This window comes from Aythya marila, assembly GCF_965140915.1.
Source record: "Aythya marila genome assembly, chromosome: 3".
In the NCBI taxonomy this organism is placed as follows: domain Eukaryota; kingdom Metazoa; phylum Chordata; class Aves; order Anseriformes; family Anatidae; genus Aythya; species Aythya marila.
Window position 1 is genome coordinate 74,869,524 of NC_139044.1, and position 25,368 is coordinate 74,894,891.

At 38.7% G+C, this 25,368-nt stretch overlaps 1 protein-coding gene across 2 annotated transcripts in view; it reads right to left on the reverse strand.

The window, feature by feature from the left end:
- Positions 1-3,897: 3,897 nt before the first annotated feature.
- The window catches only part of ROS1 (ROS proto-oncogene 1, receptor tyrosine kinase), a 79,906-nt gene continuing 58,435 nt past the window's right edge, over positions 3,898-25,368 (reverse strand). For both annotated transcript variants that reach the window (XM_082757135.1, XM_082757134.1), the window contains exons 39-44: positions 24,784-24,913; positions 23,609-23,706; positions 22,820-23,023; positions 21,552-21,686; positions 16,292-16,455; positions 3,898-5,391 (exon numbers count right to left, since the gene is read on the reverse strand). In XM_082757135.1, coding sequence (XP_082613261.1) covers positions 5,261-5,391; positions 16,292-16,455; positions 21,552-21,686; positions 22,820-23,023; positions 23,609-23,706; positions 24,784-24,913 — 862 coding nt within the window. In that variant the 3' untranslated portion in view covers positions 3,898-5,260. The remainder of the gene's footprint in view (positions 5,392-16,291; positions 16,456-21,551; positions 21,687-22,819; positions 23,024-23,608; positions 23,707-24,783; positions 24,914-25,368) is intronic.

Genomic DNA, 25,368 nt, shown 5'->3' on the forward strand with positions numbered 1-25,368 from the left:
CAATTATTTGGGTGTTACTGCCTTCTGCAGACCAAACCACTGCGGTGTCTGAGGACAGCAGACCTAGAAGTGAGGCCACCGAAAATGCTGCCTTAGTAAATAAGTAACATCTGCTCTGGCCCTTCCAATTTACAAAATAAATTACAAACATTAATTGATCACCACAGCATTGATGTTATGCCATGGTAAATAATGTTCATAGGTAGCAGTAAATATTTCTCATCCATCCCTATTAATATATTTTATACCTAAAACACAATACCGTGCACATATGTAGGGGATTTTCAGCTTTCTGAATTTCTGTCTTAGTAGGGGTTCTTACCACAATATGAAAAAGACAGATTAGAAAGTAAAAAGCCACCAGATGCTGAAAGTTTCAATGCTGATATTCAAATCAATTTACTTGGCAAAATCTAACATCCTCTTACAAAGGGCATTTCCACCTCACAAACTAATAAACTTATCTGAACTGATCAAACATGGGTAAGGATGATCCAGTTGATATGGTTGATGTGAATTTCCAAAAGGCTATCTACAAAGTTCTCCACCAAAGACTGTTAAGGAAGCTAAGCTTTCCATATAAGGAAGGGTCCTCACCTGGATACATATTTTGTTAAAAGCTCGGAGACAAAAGATAGGCATAAATGATCAGTTCTTGGAGGGAAATGAGCTCACCAGGGGAGCCAGTTATGCTTGGACTTGTGCCATTTGGCATAGTCAGGAAGAACATGGTGGGAGGGTATAAAGAGTTAAACTAGGCCAGTGAGGAAGAGGCCCATCTCTGAGGAGGTGCAGAGGACCTCATGCACCTCAGTGACTAGGCAATAAAACAGCAGCCAAAATTCAAATACGGAGTGATTGAAAGATGAAATAAAGTACACAGTAAACTGTAATCATTACTTCACAAATTAGTAGATGGGATCCAGGAAGGCCATTAGATACAACATAGATACAACATTTGCGGATTATAATCATAGAATATCTGAGTTGGAAGAGACCCACAAGGATCATAAAGTCCAACTCCTGGGTCCCCAAAGGACCACCCAAAAAGAAAACAAAAAAACTGATCATGTGTCTGAGAATGTTGTCCAAGTGGTTTTTGGTCTCCAGCAGGCTCAGTGCTGTGACCACCACCCTGGGGAGCCTGTCCCAGTGCCCGACCACCCTGTCATTGAAGAACCTTTTCCTAAAACCACCTGAACCACCCCTGCCACAGCTTCAAGCTGTTCACTCAGGTCCTATCACTGGTCACCAGAGAGAAGAGATCAGTGCCTACCTCTCCACTCCCCCTAATAATATAATCCCATGAATATGATGTATAATTCACATATATATTATATCCCATATTCTGTGATAAGTATATGTATATATCCCATGAATATTTAATCTCACTACTCAGAGTGGTCAAAACCCATAAGAAACAACATGATTGATTAAGAAAGGAATGGAGAAGAAAGCTGAAAACACCTACAAATCTTGAATGCTCTACGTGTTCCTGATCTGCTCTCAGAAAGGAGCTTGTAGAACTGAGCACAGTTTGGAGAAGAAAAGTGAGGATGGCCAAAGGGATCAAAGACCACAAGAGATCTTGTAAGATAACAACGCACCAGGCTAGGAGCCTCCAGTGTGGGGAACAGTTGCTGCTTGTGGGTGAGTGTGGGAGTGACAGAGCTCTGTAGAGTTGCAATACCATGAAACAGGAGAAGGAGCAACTGTTCCCCCACTTCCCTCTCTATTATAAAAAGGAAGTCTACTCCAAACTAATTTCCTGGACTCCTTCTGTGTTCAGTGAGATAGTCCCCTCCAACGGGTGGCATTTGAGCAGACCTTGCTCCTTCCACAGTCCAGCTATTTATGGAGAACCAGCAGTCATTTGTGAGAGAAGACGAGCCACGTAGTTGGGTGAACACAGCTCTACACTAGATCAGAATTTGCTTCACCAATTCCTCCAATGTCACTTTAGGACAGAGAAGGAAATGTGCAAACAGCCCTACAGGAAATGCTCCCCAGAATGTTGTATGCCAGAAGGAATATTCACCAGAGAGAAAGCAGCCTGGATCCCCATGGAGCGGGAACAGGGAGAACTGTGCAGCCACTCAGCCACATTGATGATGCCATATCATGACCAAGGAAGGAAGAAGGAGGTGTTTAACACTCTGCGAACTTCCGATAAACCCCAAAGTGATGTAGGAGACAGTAAAAAGAAAAAAAAAAGAAAAAATAAAAAAAAAAAAGTGTGTGTTAGGGTTGTTCATTACTGGAGAGGAAGATTTAGCTTTTCTTTCACGTACTCTTTTCTAGAGTTACAACATACATAAGCAACATAAAATACCTCTTGGCATTGAGTTTTGATAATATCCCCTCTTAGATCTTTACTTCTCAGGTTCTTGGGATGTTATTTTTGCACTGTTCTACAGGGAACTAGTCAAAGCTGGTAGTGTGAACATTGCCAGCTTTGCTGGGTGCATGCACTGCCTTACTGCAGTATCATATCAACCGGACTACAGCTGACGTAGCGCTGTTATTCCCACTCCCCAACATTTCCAATTCTTATCTGAACAAAGACTTTTCAAGACCGTGCCAGTCATACTTTCTATAAGGCTGGTGATACTGAGGCCAGGACTTTACACTGCGCTGAAACAATCAAAATTTACTTTGTAATGACTAAAGCAGTATTCGCCAAACTCATGCCAAATCTTGAGAATCTGCTCCCCTACTGGAGGCAGTTTCTCCACTGCTGTGCATCAGCCTATCTTAGCATATTTAACCTGATTTGCAGCAGGTGAAGACTGGGACCATCTGCTTTATACAAACCACAGAACGATGCTCTTGTTAAGAAGCTTTCAGAATTGCCAGCAGGAATTCCTGTGCATTTATGATTCAGATTCCAAACACCTCTTTCTAGTTCCTCCAGGTCATGCAGAAAGAATCTTCACAGGAATGGTTTCTCATTTATTTGGGTGGCTTCCTCTGGTTTATAAGGGAAATCAGGAAGAATTTCTCTTGCTGTATAGATAGTACACCCTACACTCATTCTCAATGTATGTCTTAAACAAGGAAATGCACAATATTAGCTCTACACTCAAGGATGAGACTCTCAGCAGTATGTCACATGTGTTGTCATAATGACATTCATTTGTACCCTTATCTCACATTTAACCTTTCTGATACATCAGGATTCTTTTTTTTTCCCCTAAATACATATCTCTTTAAAAAGACAGTATAATCCTTAAACCCGTTTACACTTATTTTAAAAGTCAAGACACTTAAATTCAAGGCTTTCTTAAAGTGCCCTTTGCACCTAATCACTATAGATCACTGGTCAATTTCCTGAGTATCATTCATTGACAGTGCATTAAACCTGATATTTTCTTCCTCAGCATGCTGTGATAAATGCTCCATCAATTCTAGTTTTGTCTTACAGCACTTAGAAAATGCAAACAAAGCAACACATCTTCCCTCTGCTCTTTCTGTGCAGCTCTGGATACGTGTGACTATGTCAAGAACTCAAGGGTTCTTCTGACTGCTCCCTCACTGGCATTCACCTTATCCACTAACCCAATTTACCCATGTTGAATAGGCTCTTACATGATCCTTTTCCAACTCAGACCAACATAAGAGTGAATTGACCTCAGTTATCATATCACAGACCTCGTCATGAGGCTTGGGAATGGTGCTGCCTAGACAAGCTTCTTGACAGGATTGAACGCTTCTCCTGCTAATGAAAAAGATATCATATGAAGTCAGGTTGTTTTTCAAACTTTTGTTTGCAGCTGGCTGATTAAGCATTCCTCTTCAGTTAGATTGAATTACACATGCACGTAAATTCATCCAGGTAGGGTGACTACAAAACTGAGATCTTCCTGGTTTCTGGCTAGCATATTTTACTGGTTAGTAAACATTATTCATGTTTAAGTTACTGAAATGTAAGGTACAATCAACTGCTGTACAATCAATCAGACAGCACTTGAAGAGAGAGGAAACATTATACAGTATTTATTTATCTGACATTCATGGCCTGGTGAGCATAATTTAAGAACCAAAAAAAAAAAAAAAAGATAGAAATGCTGCAGCTGTATTAGTAAATGTTGCTTGTGCATGTACAAATGTGGTTAATCTGCAAATGAGAAAAACATTGTTCTATATTTACAGACTACTTTGACTCTTTTTGCCAGAGAATTTTAAAGAATCATAATTCAAAATCCCTCATTTTTTATTAAATTTCAAGTAAAAAGTCAAAAATCAAATCTCTCATTTACCTATGTTGATTCTCCATTTAAGAAACCTTTGGAATTTAATTTCAGTGGAGGTGCAGCTTAAAAATGTCTACATTCTGACTTCAGATGGTGCCTTTACTACTCTCCAGCACCCCCCATGATCAAATATTTGCATAAAAGTGGGCATGATTCTATCTTCCTGACAGATGCCAATGAATAACTGCAAAACTTGCAAATTGTTATTCATGATGAAACATTCCTTAGAGCTTATTTCTGTCTTTTATTCAGTAATGATTTATATATTGTTTTATTATGTATTTTAATTAGATCTCCAAGCACAACCAAGAAAAGTATTTCCTTTTATCCAGTCTAAAAGGAAATAAGAGGATGATCAATGTTATAAAGGGAAAGATAAGGAAAGGGAAAAGGAAAGGTAAGAAAAAACATTCATTTTGATTCACAGATTGGTTGCTGTGCAATTTACATTCAAGATGATTGCAAGCACTTGTTTAAATTAAGTAATAAAATAGACCATCCCGTACAGTGAACAACCTAGCCACCTTTCGTCAGTTGCTTACAGATTTGGAGTTCATAAAAATACAACTATAACTTATATTATTTTTTCCATTTGTACATCCTTGTGTGCATACAATGGAGCTAGACTTCAATGTGTTTTTTTTCTTTTTTTTTTTCATGAGCAAGTTGGTCCCTTCTGTGAGACAGCATACTAGTTCTTCTGTTTTGGAATGAATGTCTATGTCTGTGGGAAATGTGGCAGCATAAATTTAATCAGCAGCACAGTAAAATTATTTGCTCTTTGATTAAAAAAATTATTTCCTTAAACTATTTATTGTGAAACGCCTGAACCATAACATTTAGAAAATCAAAAAGTATATAATTGTTGTCTTAGTCTACACATCATTCAATACCTTATGACATTCTTTGGTAGTTACATTACTATAAGCATGATAAAGTGCAGAATATTTTCTTTGGCTTACGTCGTCTTTGGTAGAGCATTCTGTTCTGTCCTCAAACAGAGAGAATCAGACTGAACTAAGTTCCTCAGAACTGATGCTCCCTTGATCTTGGTCGCTGTCTTTGACCACTACCAAATAATTTAAGCCTTCTTGATCCCTTGTTTCCATTAGCGTAGTTGAAAGAATACTGTCCGAATCTGCATTTAAAAAAATAATAATAAAAAAACACAATCATACAGTTATATACATGTAGTATTTGAAAGCATGCAAAGTCAGCTGGTGGAGAAAGTTGGTCTAGTGACTGCATAAAGAGTGACTGATGAGTCAAACTTATTTTCTGCTATTGCCTGTGTGGATTATATCTTCAGCCAAATCACTTAGGGACACTTGTTTGTCACCATTCATACCTTCATGGGCAGCAGTACAGTTATGAATAAAACTTGTTTCTTTTGGTAGTAAAGAAACACCTCCTGTATAAAACCAAAGCAGTTTTAATCTGTATCTCTGTGTAACTCTGCTAACAATACAATAATACTGCTGAAGAGTCCTGTAACATAGGCAGTTTTCTACCTACTGAATTGTAATATCCTCTCTTTCTAGAGGAATTGTAATACTCTGTCTTTCAAGAAGCTTGAAGTTGGCAATTAAGTGTGCTTTGTCAATTCCTAAAAACTATGTTTTTTTCTTATTTTGATAGTGTTCACATATACATGGTTGCCTGAAAACCATTTCAGGGGCTATATCTTAAAAAAATATTAAAAATGTAAAAGTGATTAACTAAAGGCTCAAGTTATAATTGTTGCTATTTTGTACATTTATTCTTAGTAACGCATACCTTTTTTTATTACACTCTCTCCTTATTTTACTTCACAACTGGAAAATGAAGCATGTGACATTCACAGTTCTCTACTCAAGGCTCGCAAGCATTGTGCTGTTGCGGCGGGCAACATACAATTTATTATGTCACTACAATCACGCACACAACAGTTACAAAGTCAAAAGTCATTTCCACATGCTAGAGTCTATTAGGAAATGTTACGAAGGAAAATATGAAAGAGAATTTGGAGTTTAGAAACCTGTTAGCAAGATGGGGATTGGGACAGAACAAACTGTCTTCACATACCACAGTGACTGACAGCTACGAAAAATCATTTGATACTCACTTTGTTAGTTCAGGACTATTATGGCAATATTTAGTAACTCGATCCCAACCAAGCCTTCACCAAACAGTACAGCTCTTCTTTGTATGTGTTTTTTGTTCAATAATTCTTTTAATGGAAACCCTCAGGCGCAAGCTGCTTTGGAAAAGGCACGCTGGTAAATGCTGAGGGCATGTTTGCGGCAAACTCTTAAGAGAGAAACCTTAAAATAAGGACCCAAGTAAAACTGGGTATTTAGAGACCAGACATATGCCGGCTGACCTGCCTAAGTATAGAACACTAGAGGAGCATTCAGATTTGTTTCCTGTATAAGTATCTGGAACTGATGAGGTGATGTTTACACAAATGTGAGTATGAGGTCACTGAGATATTTTTACCAGATATATAGATACATTACTAATTCTTTCCCCAACAGGTCTGAAGAAGTACAGAATATATAAAATATAATCCTTTCTTATCCTATATACTGCTGCATTTCTCATTACAGAGAAAAAAGAGCAAAAAATCAAATATCTTGCCTCGGTTTTATTTCTTGAGCTTCAGAAACAAAATCAGCAAGAAAGACTATTTATTGTGGAATACTCTTTCCCTATCAAAAAGCAGAAGTATACAACGTCGATACCCTTTCTTCTCTGACATGACACATACGAGCTACATAGCCATTGTTGTAATGAGATTTTTCACTACAAGTGCCCTTTCCTTTGCTGTTGTGTCATCTCCTCTTACCACAGCATTCAGCACCCATGGAAGCTTAGCACCATTCTGATGTACAAGCCAAAAAACCTATGCAAAGATGTCAGGTTACACAGTACAATGCTTGCCTCTCATGCAAAGCAAGCAAGCAATTTCTGCTCACTTCGTAATATGATGGACGGAGACAGAAGAAAATGAAAATGAGCAGTTAAGAAAAAATCATTATGTGCTGTGAAATATTCCCAGAAATGTGAGAACTAGAAGCATCACCAACACCCTGGGAAGCCATAAGCCAACATATAGAAGTCTGAATAATCTTAGGAAGACCCTTCCAAAAAACGTTAAGAATTTGAAGGAAGATAGAGAGAAGCTGGAGTGGGGAGGCAGGTCAGCATATTCATGAAATATCATTCTTTTCTTTTCAGTTTTAACATTGCTAAAATTAGTTGATTGATGTATAGTCATGCTGGGTTATACGTGAGTAAATGCAGGATAAACCATGTGATGTGATCCCCTCAGATTTCACAAGCAAAGCCTGGCTGAGCCAACAAAATGCCCCGAGAGGAGGCGTCCAAGGAACACCTTCATGGAATCTGAAGTCGTGCTGGGGAGTGGACTCCAAACACTTAAATCCTGAGGGGTTGTCTACACTGGAACTGCTGCATAGTGTAGAGTTACCCACATCCACTTCAAACAACTTACCTCAGGGCATGAGGCAGGCTAGCCCTAGCAGCCCAGAGAACAACTGGGCTGTACTGGCAGAGAACAACTCTGCTGAGGAGTAGGTCCCCACTAAGCTCTGTGTGCCCTCAGGTAGACTGTTCCCAGTAATAAAATGGCACCTTCAAAGCTCTGTACTGTAGCTATGTAGATACCTGTCTCAGGTCCTAAATGCATGTCACCCCGACCTTTCTGGACATTTTCCCAAATAGCCATTGCAAGCATAACATCTGAGCCAAACTTCAGGTAAATTAATTACAATGCACCTCTCCAGGGGTAGTAGAACCATGTTCTAAAGAGCCTTGCATTAAGTGACACAAGAAACGATGATCGCCTGACTCATGCTCATGAGGAATGGAGTTTGCTTGCTTAGCTTCCTCTGAGGAGACTGGTCCTGACCTGATAAAATCTGTGCTTCCCCCCTCCAGATCTCAGCATCTCGGTTGGCTGTTTCCTGTCGCGGGGCAGCCAGAGCACGGAGCATCACCATCGCACAGAGCATTTCACTGCCTTCTCTTTAGGCTGTGCGGGCTCACAGCATGCTTTGAAATCCTGCCTGGAAGGGTGCAAATTTTTATGATGTCTTGATAAGCAGATGGCTTGGAGGGGAGGGGGGGCGTTAATTTCAGAAGGTGACAATGTAGAAGAGGAAGCAAAGTCATTAGAAAAGCTGATTAGTAGGGAGTGAACAAACTGATCTTAGAGATGTTGGTCTTCTGATAGAGCTGTTTCATGGCCAGATCCTCAGCAAGCACAAATTAACAAAGCTGGGTAGAAAACAGTGGGACATCACTGCCTTACACCAGCTAAGTATCTGGCCTGAGACATTATTCATTCCAGGCAACACAATCATATGCAATGCTTAGCACCTTCAACAGGGTAAGGATCACTTCTTTGGAAGTGCGGTCACATTTACTTTTTCCCACTAGCATCCTCTTGTTTTTCTCATACATATTCTGCCTTTTGTCCCTTCTGCACAATTTACGTGCAGGTGAAGAAGAGACTGGCTGACTTGCTGGCATGGCAGAAAGATGTACTGCACTCTGAAAGCATTCAAAAGAAGCGCTTGATGATGTATCTTTTTTCGGGGAGAAAAAGGTGGTTACTGAACCCTGACTGCTCTTTCTCAGCTGTGTCAGTTAGCTCAAGGAGACAGTTCCTGTATATGGAGTGTTTTACTGATACCTGTTGGCCACCTGGAGCTGGAGGTGCTGTGTTTCAGTGTCTGCACATTACCAGTACGAATATAAATAGAACAAATATATATCCGTTTTAATACCCCACTCTGTATTATATATCAGTGGAGATATATCTGTGTTTCCTGTCTAATGAAGCATATGATCTCGCATGGCTTGAGGGTGACTCACCAACCTTGCTATTCTGTCAGACATTAAAGATGCTAAAAACAAGAATTTTGCTCATCCTGCACTTTTACACTTTTTAGACTAATGTTTTTTATTTTTATTTGAATAGTGTTTTTTTTAAGAGCTGTGGACCGAACCCCGTGTGCAAGATTCTGTCTTGAGAAACACAGATATAAATCTGTTTATTAACTAGTTTTATCATTTATCATATCATTTTTAATATAAGAGTACCAAAAAAGACCAGTTTCACACTTATTGCAATACAATATGTCTATATATATATAAAAGCAGAGAAGCGTCCCCATTCCCTAGGTCACAAAGTAGGAGTCATTTTACCAAGTTTTAATTACTCAGATCTTATGTGCCTAGTTTAGGCTCCTTGTCCAGACTCCCTTTACAGTCAATGTAGAGAGAAAAGAGGGATGAGTCATTTTGCTGAGATGCTTATTTTTCACACTTACCTTTACACAGTAACGTCCCCTGAACATGTCTACAACTCTCTGGTGACTTTCAAACAGCTTAGACAGCCAGTATAAACATGGTACTTAATTTTCATTTGGTTATATCTTTACACCCATACAAAAGAAATCAGATAATCTAATTTTATTTTATTTTTCCCTCGGTCCAAGGCAAAGTAGTAACATTACTTTTCTTGCAAAGTCATATGGCTCATGTGTGCTGTCTGGAATCAAACAGCATTAGTCTAGGTTACACATCTGAAATGGTCACACCACTAACTTTACCTTTCCCTTCAGTGTTGTAACCACGCACTGTTTTGGAAGTCTTTTCACTGACCTCCACAGGCTGTGGGTCAGGCACTCACTAAGCTAAGTGGGGAAGAGGATTACTGAATTTCAGAAAAATACAAAGGAGGCTAGATACAAGGTTTAAAAAATGTCTCTTATCAACACATCTGCTTCAGAGGAGCTTCCGTTTGTCCAAGTGATTACTTTAAGTCCAGAGAGGTGTGCAGAACAGTTTTTAAAAGGCAGCTGGTTTTAGGAAAATAAACTGATTACTCTTGCACAGGGAACAGCAATCCAGCACTACTCAGCCAGCAGAGAAGGCAGCTGTTATCTTTAATGGTGAGATCACTGATCCCAGATTTTAATACCAAACCCCCTCAATTAAAAGTTTTGCAGTGAATTTAAAAATAAATAAATAAATAAAAAAGCAAGAAAGCAAAAGAAAGCAAGAAAGAAAGCAGGAGAGAGAGAGAGAAAGAGAGAGAGAAAGCAAGAGAGCAAGAAAGCAAGAAAGCAAAAGAAAGACTCTTAGCAAGTACCTTAATTGAGAAAGAAAAAAAAAAAAAAAAAAAAAAAAAAGCACACTGAGTAACTGGTTTTGGAAAAAAAGGAGGAATTGTAAAAATCTCTTTTATCTTCCAACATATTTCAAAAGGCAGCTCCAGTTAAGGGATTAAAAAATGATCTTTTTGAGTCCAAATGTGTTTCCTTTAGTCTTTCTAAACAAAAATATTTATGGCTCTTAAACAAAACAAAATACTGTGGGCAAATGTAACCATCCTTTGGGTGTTGTTTTTTTTTTCTGTAGATGCTGTTTCTGTCCAGTCATGCCAGAACTCCTCTCCTCACCAAATGTTTCCATTCAAAGAATGAACCAAAAAAAAAAAAAAAATCTATTATCCACATGGTTCTACCAAAGGTACAACTCTCAGCACATTAGCAGCCTTTTAAAAAGTGATTTAAAAAAAAAAAAATCACCACAGAAGAAATGTTGTCAGTTGAAGGTAAAAGTTCCCTGCTATCTACAGGATAACTACAAAGTATCCATGGAAATTGGCACAGCAGGCTGGCCTGGAATTTCCTCAGGGACCCTCTAAGAACCTTATAGCTGCTCTTGTAAGAGGAAACACTTCTAGCAGGAACAGCACAGTGCTCTGACAAAGTTTCTGAGCAGTTTGACATTTTCTCCTTACAGGTCCAAAACGGACTGGGGAGAGCAGCACTGATAAGAATAGTCCCACTGGGTCATAAAGGCAAGGAGCTGCTCCAGCTGCTTAATGCCCAGTTGTCTGATGTCGGCAAAGACATTTGCCAAAACAAACAGGTGTTTCCATCAGTAAAGGGGAATGTTTAGGACCTGAAAAAATACCACGCTGTCTTGCATGTACACATGTAAAAAGTTGTGTCTGAAAATAGACGGTCTGGTTATTTTTACAGCAATGCAGGATCATCTTTTTAGCATGCTGATTTATGAATCCTTTATACATTTCCTTTGCACTTTTTGCAACTGGGACAAGAGCAGCCAATGTGTCAGCAATGGATGGGCATCTGTTGAATCACTTCCCATGTGATTCAAAGGCATAAAGGTAACCCACAGATGTCTCAGTCCTCCTGATGGAAAGTGCTTCCCTCACTCTAAAAATGTTAATTCTTCTTGCCTGCCCACAATCAATGCCCCAGGAAAGCCTGTAAGAGCAAGAACAAAAAACTCTAAGCTGGTAGATTTCTAGGTCCTTTACATTGCCATGATACAGAGCACTTGCAATGATTGCTGGGACTGGTATTGTGCCCAGCTGCTGAAATGCAGCAGTAACAGGGTACAGGCGGATTTAAGTACATAACTCTCATTGATAAGGGTTTCATTGGAAATCAGTGAGAGGTAGGTAAGGAAATACCCATAGAGACCCAACAGAAATGCTGAAAACATTGAGTGGAACTGAGGCTTAATAAAGTATTCATTGCAGCACTTACTTTGCAGACTGACATCCCAAACAAACTCATGTTCTCCTGACTGTGACGTTTATTTCTGTAAAAATAATACTGTTTTTAGACCACTGCTGCTGGAGCCTGAGGACCAATCTGCACATCCTGGTGGGCTGCTGCCTGTTCCTCCAGTGCTGCAAGAGTTACTGTTGCGTATAGCCAGCGATTCCCACTATCCTTTAATCAACGCACTGAAGTCAGACTCTTGCTGGGTTTCCTTCCCTCCCTTCCTAAGCAGCAGTGCCAGGACCTGCCGATATTGCTTGGGTGTATTTATCACTACTCCTGGCCTCCTTTAGAAGGTAGCAGTAACAAAGCTGGTGTCCCTTTTGCCATCCCTACACTATCCTGTTAGCATGCGGTCCAGAACACTAACATACTCCTTATATTAATTCACCCATACTTGCAGTCTGCATGACATACCACACCAGTATTAATGTTAATACAGAAATCTAATATTTTCCAGCCCTTCCACCTATGAAATAGTGCTAACAGCATGTATGGACCTGCGACAGGTGTGACTAACTACAAGCAGGTAAGGTTCAACCAAATTTGGAAGATGGATGATTCCATATAGGGCTAAGTATCATGGTTATTTTGAGGTCTATCATTTCACTTTGCTTGACATTTGGCTCTTTCTTTTGGAACCACGTCTCCTGGTGAGAGCAAGCATTTCTTGGCGGGAGGCTCATGACAGGAGTTTCATTACACACAAAGGCCAATGACTGCGTAACATTTTTGGAAAATGTTGTCCAGGACAATCCATCATGGAACAGTATTTTGGTTTATTTGTTCTGGCTGTCATGTTTCTACTACTCCTACAAACAAAAGAAGTGCTCCATTTAGTACCAGATAAAAATGAATCCAAGGTTACCGTTATTTTAAAAACCACTTACTTGTCACTTATACAGCATTTTATAAATCACTGACTGAGACTTACTCTGTGTCCCAAACCATGTATGACAGGGTTATGAAAGAGTGTGTGTTTTAGTCTGGAAGGCTGACTAGAACCTGAATTGCTAGTTCTTGCTTAAATCAACCATACTTCCAGAACCGGCATTACACTGAACTCCACTGCAGGGGGTTTACATTGAAGGCAGAAAAATAGTTCAATAATTTCAAGGCTGGAGATCTACGGAAAACTGATGTGCATGGTTCTCTGATCAGATAATCCAACAACATTAAAGTATCGCCAGGACTCCAGGCCTTCAGTCAAGTATGCAGTAGACAGTTTTAATGGACTTATAAAGACCCTTTCAGGGAAAGATGGAAATAGCTGACAGATTAACTATGAATACATGGGTAAATAAGTATGTTTGTCATAGAGACTTGTAAAGAGCTTATCAAGTGTTTAGTAACTTAAAATGCAATCATATGAAAGGACAATATGTAGATGAATAAATCTCAAGCCATACTGTTAACATTCAAGCTACACTATTTTCTGATGGACATTCTCTGTGTGAAAATCACCACATGAGCCTGGGGAGAAGTTAAGGAGGAATTTTGAGAACTGGAACATGAAAAGATGAAACTGAAGCATTAAAAAAAGTTCCTTTGTCTTCCTGTCGTAATGCAGATGCAACAGTGAGTCTATGACAACACCAGGTGGGCAGACACAATGCTAAGGAAAGAACAGAGGGAATCTTTGAGAGGGAATAGGGCAGCTAATTGGGAAAAGGGTAAGACCAGGGAACAGAGTGTGCTGAGCAAAATATTCTCTGGTTCTGAGAGATACTGCCAGGAATTGCTCTGCTTGCCATAAAATCGGGTCAGATTTTACCAACTAGGCTATCACAAACAGGCCTGATTGAACCTAATTTAAAAAAATGGCCACTACCAACAGATTCCCTGTAACGTACATTATAGAGTACCACTATTATTAAAACTGCCCTAAAAACCCCACTACACAACCATGTTTTCTGTAGTAAACTGTTTTACAAACATTAGTTATTCAAACCAAACTTTTCATGTCAGTCTCAATCCATATTTTCCTTCTCAATAAATTCACCATTTCTAAGAACACCGTTTTTGTCCATGGCAAAGAAATAAATCATAAAAGTTTCTCTGAGATTTCTGCAGTATGGCAGAACCTACAATTTTGGCATAAGGATGATTTTTATATTAAGAACATGTATTTGTCATCCCAGTGAAAGCAATGCCTAGCTTGAGCAAGTTAAGAGCAGGGCAAAGATCACAGTTGGAGAATGCTAAATTGAGAATTACAACGAAATTAAGCTCATTGCACATTACATCTGTGTCATGCCAGCTCCACCAAACGAATGACAATCTAAATTCCTGTCTGTTCCCCAACAGCAAGCAGCAGAAAAGCAGGGTGCACATGTAAAATTTCAGCCCTGCTGAAGTTATTTAACAGGTATTGATTTAATGCCACAGTACTGCCTTAGCTCCCTTAGTTTTCATGTCTTCTTTCTTCTCATGGAGTCAGGGAACACACAGATGTCTAAATTAGGAAATCAAACTAGCTCAGGAGTAGATGGAAGCAGCCAAATCAGCACAGCCCTGTGTCCAGTGCATGTTGTTTTTCTGTAACCTTCTGAAAATTAAACATCTAATCCAAATCATATCCAAATCCAGTACAATGATTCATCTAGAAGCCAGTTATTGTCAGTGGAGAGAAAGGCAAAAGGTGACTCCTTTCCTGCTTTGATACATGCCTAAAACATGAGAGTCATCACTTTCTGGACATGGCTGTCTCTCCTTCTGGCCACAGAAATACCTTGTTGAATATCTTAGATGACGCTGCTAGCTTCTAGACAGCTGCATTTAGGTGAGATAACATCCATCCAAAATTTAAGACCTATTAGCTTGGATAAAGTGTCTAATTAATTGTCTGTACTCATTTCCTGAGCTAATGCCAGGTTTAGATTTTTGCAGATTAAGTATCTCTTCCCTGAACTCCACTATTCTGAGCAAAGATGCCCTTAAAGAAACTAGGAAATTATATGAATATACACATAGCACAGAGCTCTTCATTATAGGATAAGAATGCAAAACAAACTATTAATTAAAAAAAAAAAAAAAAAAAAAAAAAAAAAAGGAAGTTATAGGTTATCAATGCTAAATGCTAAGTTACTTTGGTCCATCATGTCAAAAGTCCATCACGATAAAGTCTTTAGCCTTAGTCTTTACAATCTTTACACATAAACATATCATGCACAGAGTGAATCTGACAGAAAGAGAAATCATGATGGGTAAATTAGGATAGGCTCACAACTATAAAGCTACATCGAATGGTAAAGATTAGCAAAATATCAAACAAACTATCATTAACCAAGCATTGGACGATGCCATGGAATTGAACACAGATAGAATATCTAGAAAAAAATTACTACAAAATTGTGTAGTTGAATACTGCATAATCCCTGGAATGGATCAGCAATTTACTTCTTTATTTATTTAGAAAATCACAATATACTGATGTATAAAAACTGTTTATGAAACAGGGTGAGTTCGCAGTTCAATGTCATTTTGTGAGGGGGAAAAAAAAAAACATCTTTAGAAATTTTATAAACAAGTAGTTTTTTCTTTTTTAGAATTGGAAGCACTTTTCTTACAAGATTTTTTTTTTTTTTCCACAAGAAGGTTAAACTAAAAAAGACTGATAAATAAAAGAGAAATCAATAAAGAAAACTTTCTTTTTGGAGATTTTCAGATCACACTGTTTACAAAGACTACTTTTCCCTCTATTTAGCCAGGAATTACTGCAGCACTGGAAAAGCTCCTGCTTCTGTTCCAGTCAGTTGTTTTCATTTCCATGTTTATATGCTCCAAATCATAGTTGCACAGGCAACTTCAAATTTGGCATCACCTATTTTTTAAATTCTTGCCTTCACAACCTTAACAATGTTATTCTCTGATTGGATTTTGTTGTGTAGACTATATCTTCCCTAACAACACCTTGTTTTATTCATTCACAGTGTGCAGAACACACGCACACTGTGATTCCTGACCGAAGCTATCACCATTCAGGCTAGGATAAAGCCTGCTTTATTTAGGTACCTAATTTATGTTCCCCTTCCGGCAACTGCTGAATCAGTACTCCTAAAGTAAGTGCCCAACTGCTGTCTTTAGTTAATGGAGAAATCGAAATTTAGGTGCAAGTTGGATATGTCTTGTGAGGCAGACTCAGTCTCAACCTCACAGGGTTGTTGGTTTTGTTTGTTTGTTTGTTTTGTTTTTTTGTTTTTTTTTGGCTTGGTAGTCTTATATACGCACTTTATCTAATGCATCATACACAATGACACCTAATGCATCTTTACAAGCTCATTATGAGAGAAGTCAGTCTCTTCTGTTCCCAATTTATAGGCAGAGAATTTGCAGCAGTGACTAATGAAAAGAACTGCTGAATCACATTTTGTTGCAGTTTGTGGGGCTGAGGCTGTGAGGACAGTAGGTGCTGCCCAGACTTACCCTCAAAAGCTTGGTTGATGATTCCAGTTGCTGCCTCTTTGTCTTCAAGGCAGTGGTTGAAGCACAGTGGAGAATGTCTTATCTCTTGCAGTTTGTCCTGAATATAAAAGAAAGTAGGTCTGTTCTGAGGCTCTTGGGCCCAGCATCTTGTGATTAAATCACATCTGGAAAGGAAAAAAAGTGTTAAAATACAAAAATTAAAGATAACAGTCATTCATCTCATCACTTGTCATTAAATCATCTGACAAGCAAGTTCAGCCTAGGTTTTCAACTTCTGTTTTCAACCCATGTGGTGCAAAGATTATCACCAGCTGCTGAGGGAAGGAAAAGTAGATTAAAGGTCCGTTGTCGGGAATACTCATTGTGAATACTTCCAATTTTTCAACAATGGGCATTTTTGAGATTGGGAGCATCTATAACATTGCAGGAAAAAAAAAAAAAAAAAAAAAAAGTAAAGAAAAGTCACTTTTGCTATTAATACCTGCTCTCACCACTCTCACCTAAAAACTCACCAGCATTTTCTGAGAACGGTGACAAGGAAATAAACCTCTCACAGAAAAAAAAAATCACTAAAACCAAACATGAACTTGAGGTTATCAACTTAATTAATTATTCTTCAACTCACATCACCTCAACTTCAGGGGAAAAAGCAAATCCTCCAGCACAGAAAAGTTAATTTAGACTTCTTCCTCCAGACTAAAGCAAATAGGAGTATTTTCCCATCAAAGGCAAAAATGGCATGAGTTTCCTCTGGGTGCATGGATACCAGCCTGCCTTGAACAAAACTGTCGGTACCATTCCGAAGAAAAACTGCCGTTCTTGTTTGTCTAAAGGATAGGGCTGATTTACATTGCTCACTTGAAGGCATGAAATGTAGCAAGTCCTGGCTACACAAAACCAAATCCTACAAAAGCCAGGGGGAGCCTGGTTGAAAACCAAAATGCAGCCAGCACCTGGATACACCAAGTGTTGAGAGAGGAGAGGTGTCTTAGGGTTTCAGAACTAGAGTGCAGCATTTAAGCAGTCAGTGAAAGGATGGTTCAGGAAGCTGTTACGGGAATGCAGAGTATTCACCTCTAAGCCCTAAGTTCAAATCCTCCCTGACAAACAGCTTCAGAGACTTGCTGCTATGTGATACCAGGCGTTACTGAGTTATGTGAAATGAATTGGCTTGCTCGGATCCTCACTTATCCATGTTAAAAAGGAGACAGCTGTCCTTCACCACAATTCAGTGTTTTACAAAACTCTTGGTGACAGCTGAGAGAAATCTCTCTATTTCTGATTTTTGATGATATTTTTTCTCAAAAAAAAAATAGAAAAATAGTTTCAGAATGACATTTCATCAACCCATATAATGCAGTTGCAGAGCTGACAGTGATTTTGGCTTTTCAAAAGAATTCAATGAAATCTTGAAAAATTGTTTTAAGAATCTAAAAAGTGATAGTGACTGCCTGACACTCTGAATCACTTCCTCTCTTACCTACTTTCAGGTGAACTGGTTATTGATGACACTGGAAATATAGATGGAAAATTACTGAACTGGACTCAAAATGAGGTGAACTAATCTGGTTTTCCTTCTGCTGACAAAAAATGTCTGTCACATTCAACTCAAAAGCCAGTCTTGGATGCTGGAAGCCAAATGATCGACTTTGTTGTCAGGCTGATTTGCAGTATATCCAAGAAAAGAACAAGAGCTCAGGTGCTGTGCTCCAGGTTAGCACCTGGACCCTGAAGAGCAAAGCCTTGTGCAAGGTGTAGCAATGAAGTGTTCAGAGCTTGCTTTATACACTGCTGCTCAGATAGAAGGAATAAACAGCCATTAGCCAGCAGAGGGAGAAAGAAATAAGAAATGATACATGAGTAACTTATGAAACAAAAACTTGACAAATGTAGATTCTGAATATTTTTGCTTTCCTAAGACCAACCTCTGTCTTTTTAAATAACTAATCTTTTTATTGGACAATCTGCTTTACAAAGCCATTCAGCTTTGTTACAGGGAGGAGATATTCAATGAAGAAAACAAACAAACAAAAAAAGAACTGGCATTTTCTCATTTTGATTATGTTCCAAAGTCTTATTTCTTAAATCAAATTACTTGAATTACTTTCTGGTTGTCTTAAAATATTAATACTGGGTAGAACAGATATAGTCCATAAAGTATTTTATTTAGATAAGGTTTTGGTTTCTAATGACTGAAGTCAGAAAATATCTGCAAATTTTGCAGGGACAGCTATTTATGGCATGATGTTTAGATTTCAAGGCATATTGTAGCATCTGAAGCTTTAAGTCACATGGCATAAACTTTACTAGTCTGCAAATGCACCAACATGAGACCTATCAAGAGGGTGAAAGCCAGGCTAATGTGCCAAGATGTACATGAATGACAGCTTAAACGCTTTCCTGTATTTTCTTGGGGGCCAAACATGCACTAGCAAATATCATATTGCTTTAGTATGAGGATCAGAATCAGAGGATTGCCCTACATCTTGGGGAAAGCCTTTCAAGAAGAAATGAAAAATAACAATTCCAGACACAACATCAGTTTTATGTTAGATTTAAGAGCTAGCCTGTACACCTAGATGTACACTTACATATGACAGCTGTGTTTTATCTGGGCTGGACAGCAGGTAGCCATATGTCCAACAGAGCTGCATTTGTGGAGAACCTAAGAGCCTGGAAAACCAAAGAACTAATATAGAGTAGCTGACACTGAGGGTTGAAAGTGAACTGCTCCTGAAATTTGCTTTAGTGCACAAAATCTACAGGACATTACCAATTTTCTCACACACAAAATGGAAAATATCATTGATGCGGGGACTTCCTTAGAAAATTAGAAAATTTGTTGGAATAAAATAGAGTCCCTGCCCTCACTTGATGCACTCTGAGCAAGCCTTTCTTGTCCCCCACCCTCCAAAACCTCCAGGGGAACTTTCCTACAATTGAAGAGCAAAAGTCTGTAGTTATCAAAAGTTTCGTCAGCAAACTCAGTCATACAACTCTGCAAGGGTGAGAGCATTTGGTGAAACTGCAGCTTCATGTCAGTAACTGGCACTGCACTTGTATAAATTCTTCTGATTACAATTACAGCTTTTCATGATTTCATGAACCTCACCACGCTCTTCCATGCAAGCCTCACACCGAGGTGAACAGATGCATGTCTCTGACTGCAAAACTAGTACCACTCATATATCTGATTCATATTTCAATAAACATAGCCCATTTACAGATCCCAAAGCCACTTTTTCAATTTATTACCAAGCTTTACATATCCATACTTCTCTAGAGGAAAGCAGATGATTACTTCTTGAAGTAATATCTTGTGGACCTGGAATCGTATCCTGGGGAAATGAGGGGCAGAACCTGTCTCCCTTTGCTTCCCCAAAAAAATAAATACAAACCCACTTCCTTAATGCCTTTTACACCCCGAGGTTTCTGTGTCAGCCCTACTTGCCCTTGCAGTGTAAGCCTACCACAGATTCCTAAACACTTCTCAGCTGAAGTAGTTTGGCCTTTGAACTCTCTTCCTATCAGTGATGGTTTGTTTTGTCAAATGACAATGAGCAAGCCAAAGTGCAGAGGAGACAATTACTGACTGCTGATGTCCTGATGCAGGTTCAAAACCACATGGAGGAAAGCAGGAATGTCAAGAATCCCAGCATGCCATTAATGACTGAACAAAGTAGCAAAAAGCTATTTAGGCTACTGACAGAAGCTGTATGCAGGTGCTGAGTGTTGACCAAATGAGATAAAAAGATGGTACAAGAATCTAAGAGCTCATTCAGCCCCTTGGCTTTCAAAAACTAGGTTACAGCTATTAGGTCCTGATCCTTCAAGTTACAACATGTGGACCTGTGTTTAAGGCCTACCTGCTATACTAATTTCTGAGATCTGTGACTTTAAAAAAAAGAAAAAAAAGAAAACTTCAAAGTTTCCTTGGTTATGCTGAAGATCTGGTCAACCATTTTAAAGGCAGCTTATAAGCCTCCATGTAGGTCTGAATATCAAACTAGTTTCATGAGTATACCTTACCTACCACGCTTTTATAGTCAAAGGTCAAGTGTGAGTCAATCTCTTACAGAAACATTTTTCAGCAGAAAATACTGATAAAGAAATTGTTCTTGGGCTCTCATTTGTTCTGTCACTTCCAGTTTGAACTCTGTTCTTAAACAAAATCCTAATGTCTTTTTAGTTCTTCCAAGTGTTGATGTTTCTTGCCCTCCTCCCTCTTTTTTTTTTTTTTATTGTTAATATAGTATTTCATCTATACCCAGATAAATTATCATACCTTCTGGAACTGAGAACATTGTAATTGATGCAAGACCTATCACAGAGATGTGGGCTTGCCAATCACAGAATTACTCTCAAACCATTTTCTCAGCTCCAGGAGTAAGAATTGTGCACTTTGAGTAGCCTTTTCTTCCATTTGTAGAACCAGCTGTCAAGTGCATGGCTGAGACTGCTTATGCAGAGTGGGCGTATAGAAACTGAGACACAAAATTAGACAATATTGAGTGACCACTGGGCTCAGGTTCAACTTACTCCTTCATACACCTCTGGCCAATATGAGTTTGATCCACTACTTTTTTCTTTTTTTTTTTTCTTTTAATTGCATCTGTGCTCAAGAAACAGTTGGAAATTGAAAGCTTTGTTTATCCAGCTCAGTTAAAGACTAACCAGAAGTGCAGAATTCACTTTTGTTGTTTAGCTTCAATTTTTATTGTTGTCTTTTTTGACAGAGTTTTTCAAAGAGAGTATGGTTTATTTTCCGTATATATAATCTAACGTTAGCCTATTTTCTACAGCTATCAATGAGAAAGCCAGTTATATCTGATACTGTAGGCACATGGTGTAAGAGGGACAGGTAAAATCTTCCTTACAGTCATCTTAACTTCTAACCAATACTGAATTGGTTGATCAGGCATTCTCAGCCTCTTATCGCATTACTGCTGGATTCATGTACAAGATTGAATTTATATTATCTCTGAAATCCTGTTTAAAAGACCAATATGTATCAGCCTTTCAACTTCAAGACTTAATTTGCAGCTGAAGTTCACATTCACAGGCTGCACTACTGGATGAGTTAGTAGCAAGCTGGCAGCTACAAGTGCAAGCTCTTCTGTCTAAAAACAACAACAACTAAAAAGTAGGTTGTTGAACTCTGAATGGGTGTAAGTAGACTTTCAAAATGATGGTCTGCTGGCAATAACACTCTTGATGTCTCATAAATATTATCAAGAATATTTAAACAAAATTAACTTACAGGTCATCGGGACAGTTACTTGGAGATTCCAACCTTCCTCCTGATCGTACATGGTGTAAAACTTCCATATTGGAGAGACCTGGATATGGCTGTTGACCCAAGGTTAATGTTTCCCACATTAAGACTCCAAAAGACCTAAGAAGCACCAACAATGCATTTTAATTACCAATGTGATGACAATCAAGCTCCCTGTCAACAGTTAACTAAAATGACTCTAATTGAAGAATAAGACTCAGAAAAAATAAGAGTAAGTAGTTTTAATTTTATGTGAAACAATTCATACATCCTTTAGCCAGCCTCTGAAATAGCTAAAGTAAATATGTGGAACAGACACATTTTCCCAGACTGAAATGGAGCTTAGAAGACACTGAGTACCCACAGCTTCCCTGGGCACTACTCTCTGCTTGAGCATGCCCTCAGTTAAACAGGTATTTAGAAATATCTGGAGTTGTCATTGGAAATATAGACACCTACAAGGTCTCTTAAGCACCACTCATAAAGCAATCAGTGTCTCATTGGGTTTGGTATAGAGCATGAAATAGTTTTCTTAGATAAATGCAAGAGTGGTAATTAAACTAAGAGCTGCAGACCTCAGCAAGAATAGTGTGCTACAGCCAACCCTTTCCTATCCACAGTTACCCAATCTAAAATCATGTGAAACTCAAGTTTAAAGGATCTGTTTTGTTTTGGTTTGGTTTTCTCTAGGCCTCCTGGCAGCGTGTCTCTGCTTCTTCACTAAAAACCCAAGCCCATCCATATATGCACTTCAAGTAAACAAACACAGCAAACTACCGTGAACTTCCCCTGATGATGCTGAGAAGATTGGGATTCAAAACAGCAAAGTTGCCAGAACATGATAAAATGATAAGGGGAAAGTATTTGCTGGTAGGAAGGAAATGTCAATTAACCTAATGGAAAACTAAGTGGAAAGAACAGGATGCAAGCAGTCAATTCACTGCTCAAGCAAGCAAAAAATCACATTGTAGGCCTTGTACAAAATTATTTGATTGAGTGACACTAATTCTTTCCAGCCAGAATCCAAGGCTAGAGCTTAAACAGTAAGTAAAGAAATACTTCCATGCGGGTACTGTCCTGGTGCCAAAGTTTTTGTTAGCTCATGAAAATATCACTTAGGAAGAAATCTGCCTTGGCTTATAAATTATTAGAGCTGGAAATACACAAACTTACTATTGCTGCTACAAACCAGTATTTTCTTACCGTGGGATTTAGTATTACTATCCCTGCTGTTCTTGCCTGCTATAACTCACCAGACATCAGAGCGATTTGTGAAGACACCATCAATGAGGCTTTCAGGAGCCATCCATCTGACAGGGAGTAGGCCTTCTCCTCTTTTCCTGTAATAATCATTTTTATAGATATCTCTGGCAAGTCCAAAATCACCAATCTTTACTACGCGGGAGCAGCTCTCATAGCCCTTTTCAGACACAAGGCAGTTGCGAGCAGCCAGGTCCCTGATTTGTAAGGCAAAAAACAAGAGGATGGAGTTAACATTGCAGAACAATTCAGGTCAGAAGAGGCCTCTGGAGATCAGCTGCTTCAACACCCTGTTCAGAAGAGTGTCCACCTCAAGATTAGATCAGGTGTCTGGGGCATCACCCAGTTAGGTTTCACATATCTCCAAGTTTGGAGATGCCACAGCTTTGCTGGACAACACATTACAGTGATTGATCCTGCTCATTGTGAGCAATATTATCTAATTTCCCTTGCTGCAGCTTATTCCTATCACCTCTCATTGTTTCCCTCTGCACCTTTGAGTCTGATGTGGTGTCCTCTATGATCATCCATTTAGACAGATGAAGACAATAAAAGGATCTGCCCACTTGCCCTTCTCTTTGTTGTAAGGGATAGGATTCTTGCTTAGAGTGCAATGGGTCCTGGGTAAGCAATTTCAACAGAAAAGCATCACATTATTTTAATCCAGTGCTCTCACTTTTCCTGTTACATTGTGACACCTTTCCCAGATAATTACTCCTGTAAGATAACTACTCCTGATACTGTGGGTAAGCCTTGGAAGGCTAACGAAATAAGTTCTGTACCTGTGTATGAAATGCATTTTCTCTAAATAGACACAGCCTTTGCAAATATCCAAGCATATATCCAAGAGGTCAGTCACTGTCAGTAACGAACTCTGGAGCTACAAAAAACAAAGGCAGAAGTTACCCATGACTTCCAGCTTTACAGACTCAGAATAACAGCCTCCCTGTACAAAAGCAGTATTGTTTTCTCTTTGAAATTTATAGGATTTTTCCAAAACAGGTGCAAACTATCTGTATGCCAATAGAGCAGATGCTAATTACTTGCAGGGTAAACTGCTAAATCACAGCACTGCAAGGCAGGTGAACACATCCTGTTCTTTGATTTGGGGTTAAGAATATCCTAGGGACTTCAGAATCACTTCGTTGTTTTAGTTGCAGAAATGGGACACCAAAACTTTCCTCCCACTATCATATCAGGTTTGCTTGCTGCTGTATTAAGAGAATATATTATTCCAGTAGAATACATATTGATAGACTACGGATTGATAGAATATCACCTCAATAATGACTGTGGATTTGATGCGATCATCTACACAAATTAGATGATTGCTACGATGCTATAAAATTCCAGTGTCAAGCCCCTTTGACATATAATCCTACCATTCATACTTTAAATCTACATTCTACTTATGAAAATTAATTAACCTCTTTCTTAATTAAAGAGATCTATTCTTTATTCTTTTCTTTTCTTTACTGTAAAGACTTTATGGATACAGGCACAAGGACAGTATCTTCTTATGTGCTTGGATTCTGCTTATCACATTATGAATATTTCCACTATTCAAAGCAGAAAAAAAAAAAATGAGGTCTAGTGGACCAGATACACGATGTATCATATGTATGATGATCAGATATCATTATGTATAATCATTTTTCAAAACACTGTTCATGGTGTTCATAGAAAGGAACTCAGCAGACATATCATGACTGAAAAAAAAAAAAAAAAAAAAAGAGAACAATTTCAGTCTGATGACATTTAACACAACATTCAATCTTCTTCACAACATGCTTGGTCAGCACTCAACACTGAGGTCCCAGGGCATTAAGGAACAACCAGGTCTGAGCTTGCAGATGCAGAAAAGCTGGACATCAGCATGACCTTTGAGGAAGATTAAAACTGAGAAACAGTGCGAAGCTACAGGTTAAAAATAGAACCCTCAGGGTCTTTATCCTACCTTTTGCTTTCTGGCTCCTCGTAAATAGCTAAGGAGATCCCCTCCTTCCATCAGCTCCAGTATAAGGTACTGAGGTTCATTTAACAGGCACACTCCAAGTAACTTCAGAATGTGGGGGTGATCAAATTTACTAAAGAGAAGGAAATGATGTAAGATTATGTATGTAAAGTCCAATTGGTTGACAGTTAATAATTTTCATATAGCTCCAAGAAATGAATGAGCAGTTTAGGATTTACAAGCCTGCCTCTGCCGACATCATGATTTAATAACTTAAAATGCCAGAACTTGCTCACTAAGGGGACAATTTCACGGACAGCCTTTCAAAATACAGATTTACACTGTACTTTGACAAGCACTCTAATATATGCACACATGTTAAAAGCAGACGTCATCATGTTTACAGGAAGCAAGGCAAGGTAGCCAAATGGCAGTCTCATTTAGGAATAACATGAATTGCCATCTGTACGTTAAAGGTATCTCTATTATTTTAATAGAGTATTTTTACTACAGTAATCACAGTTGAACTATTGATTTGAACTATTGAGAAGAATGACAGTACATTTTCCAGAGAAACAAAATATGCAC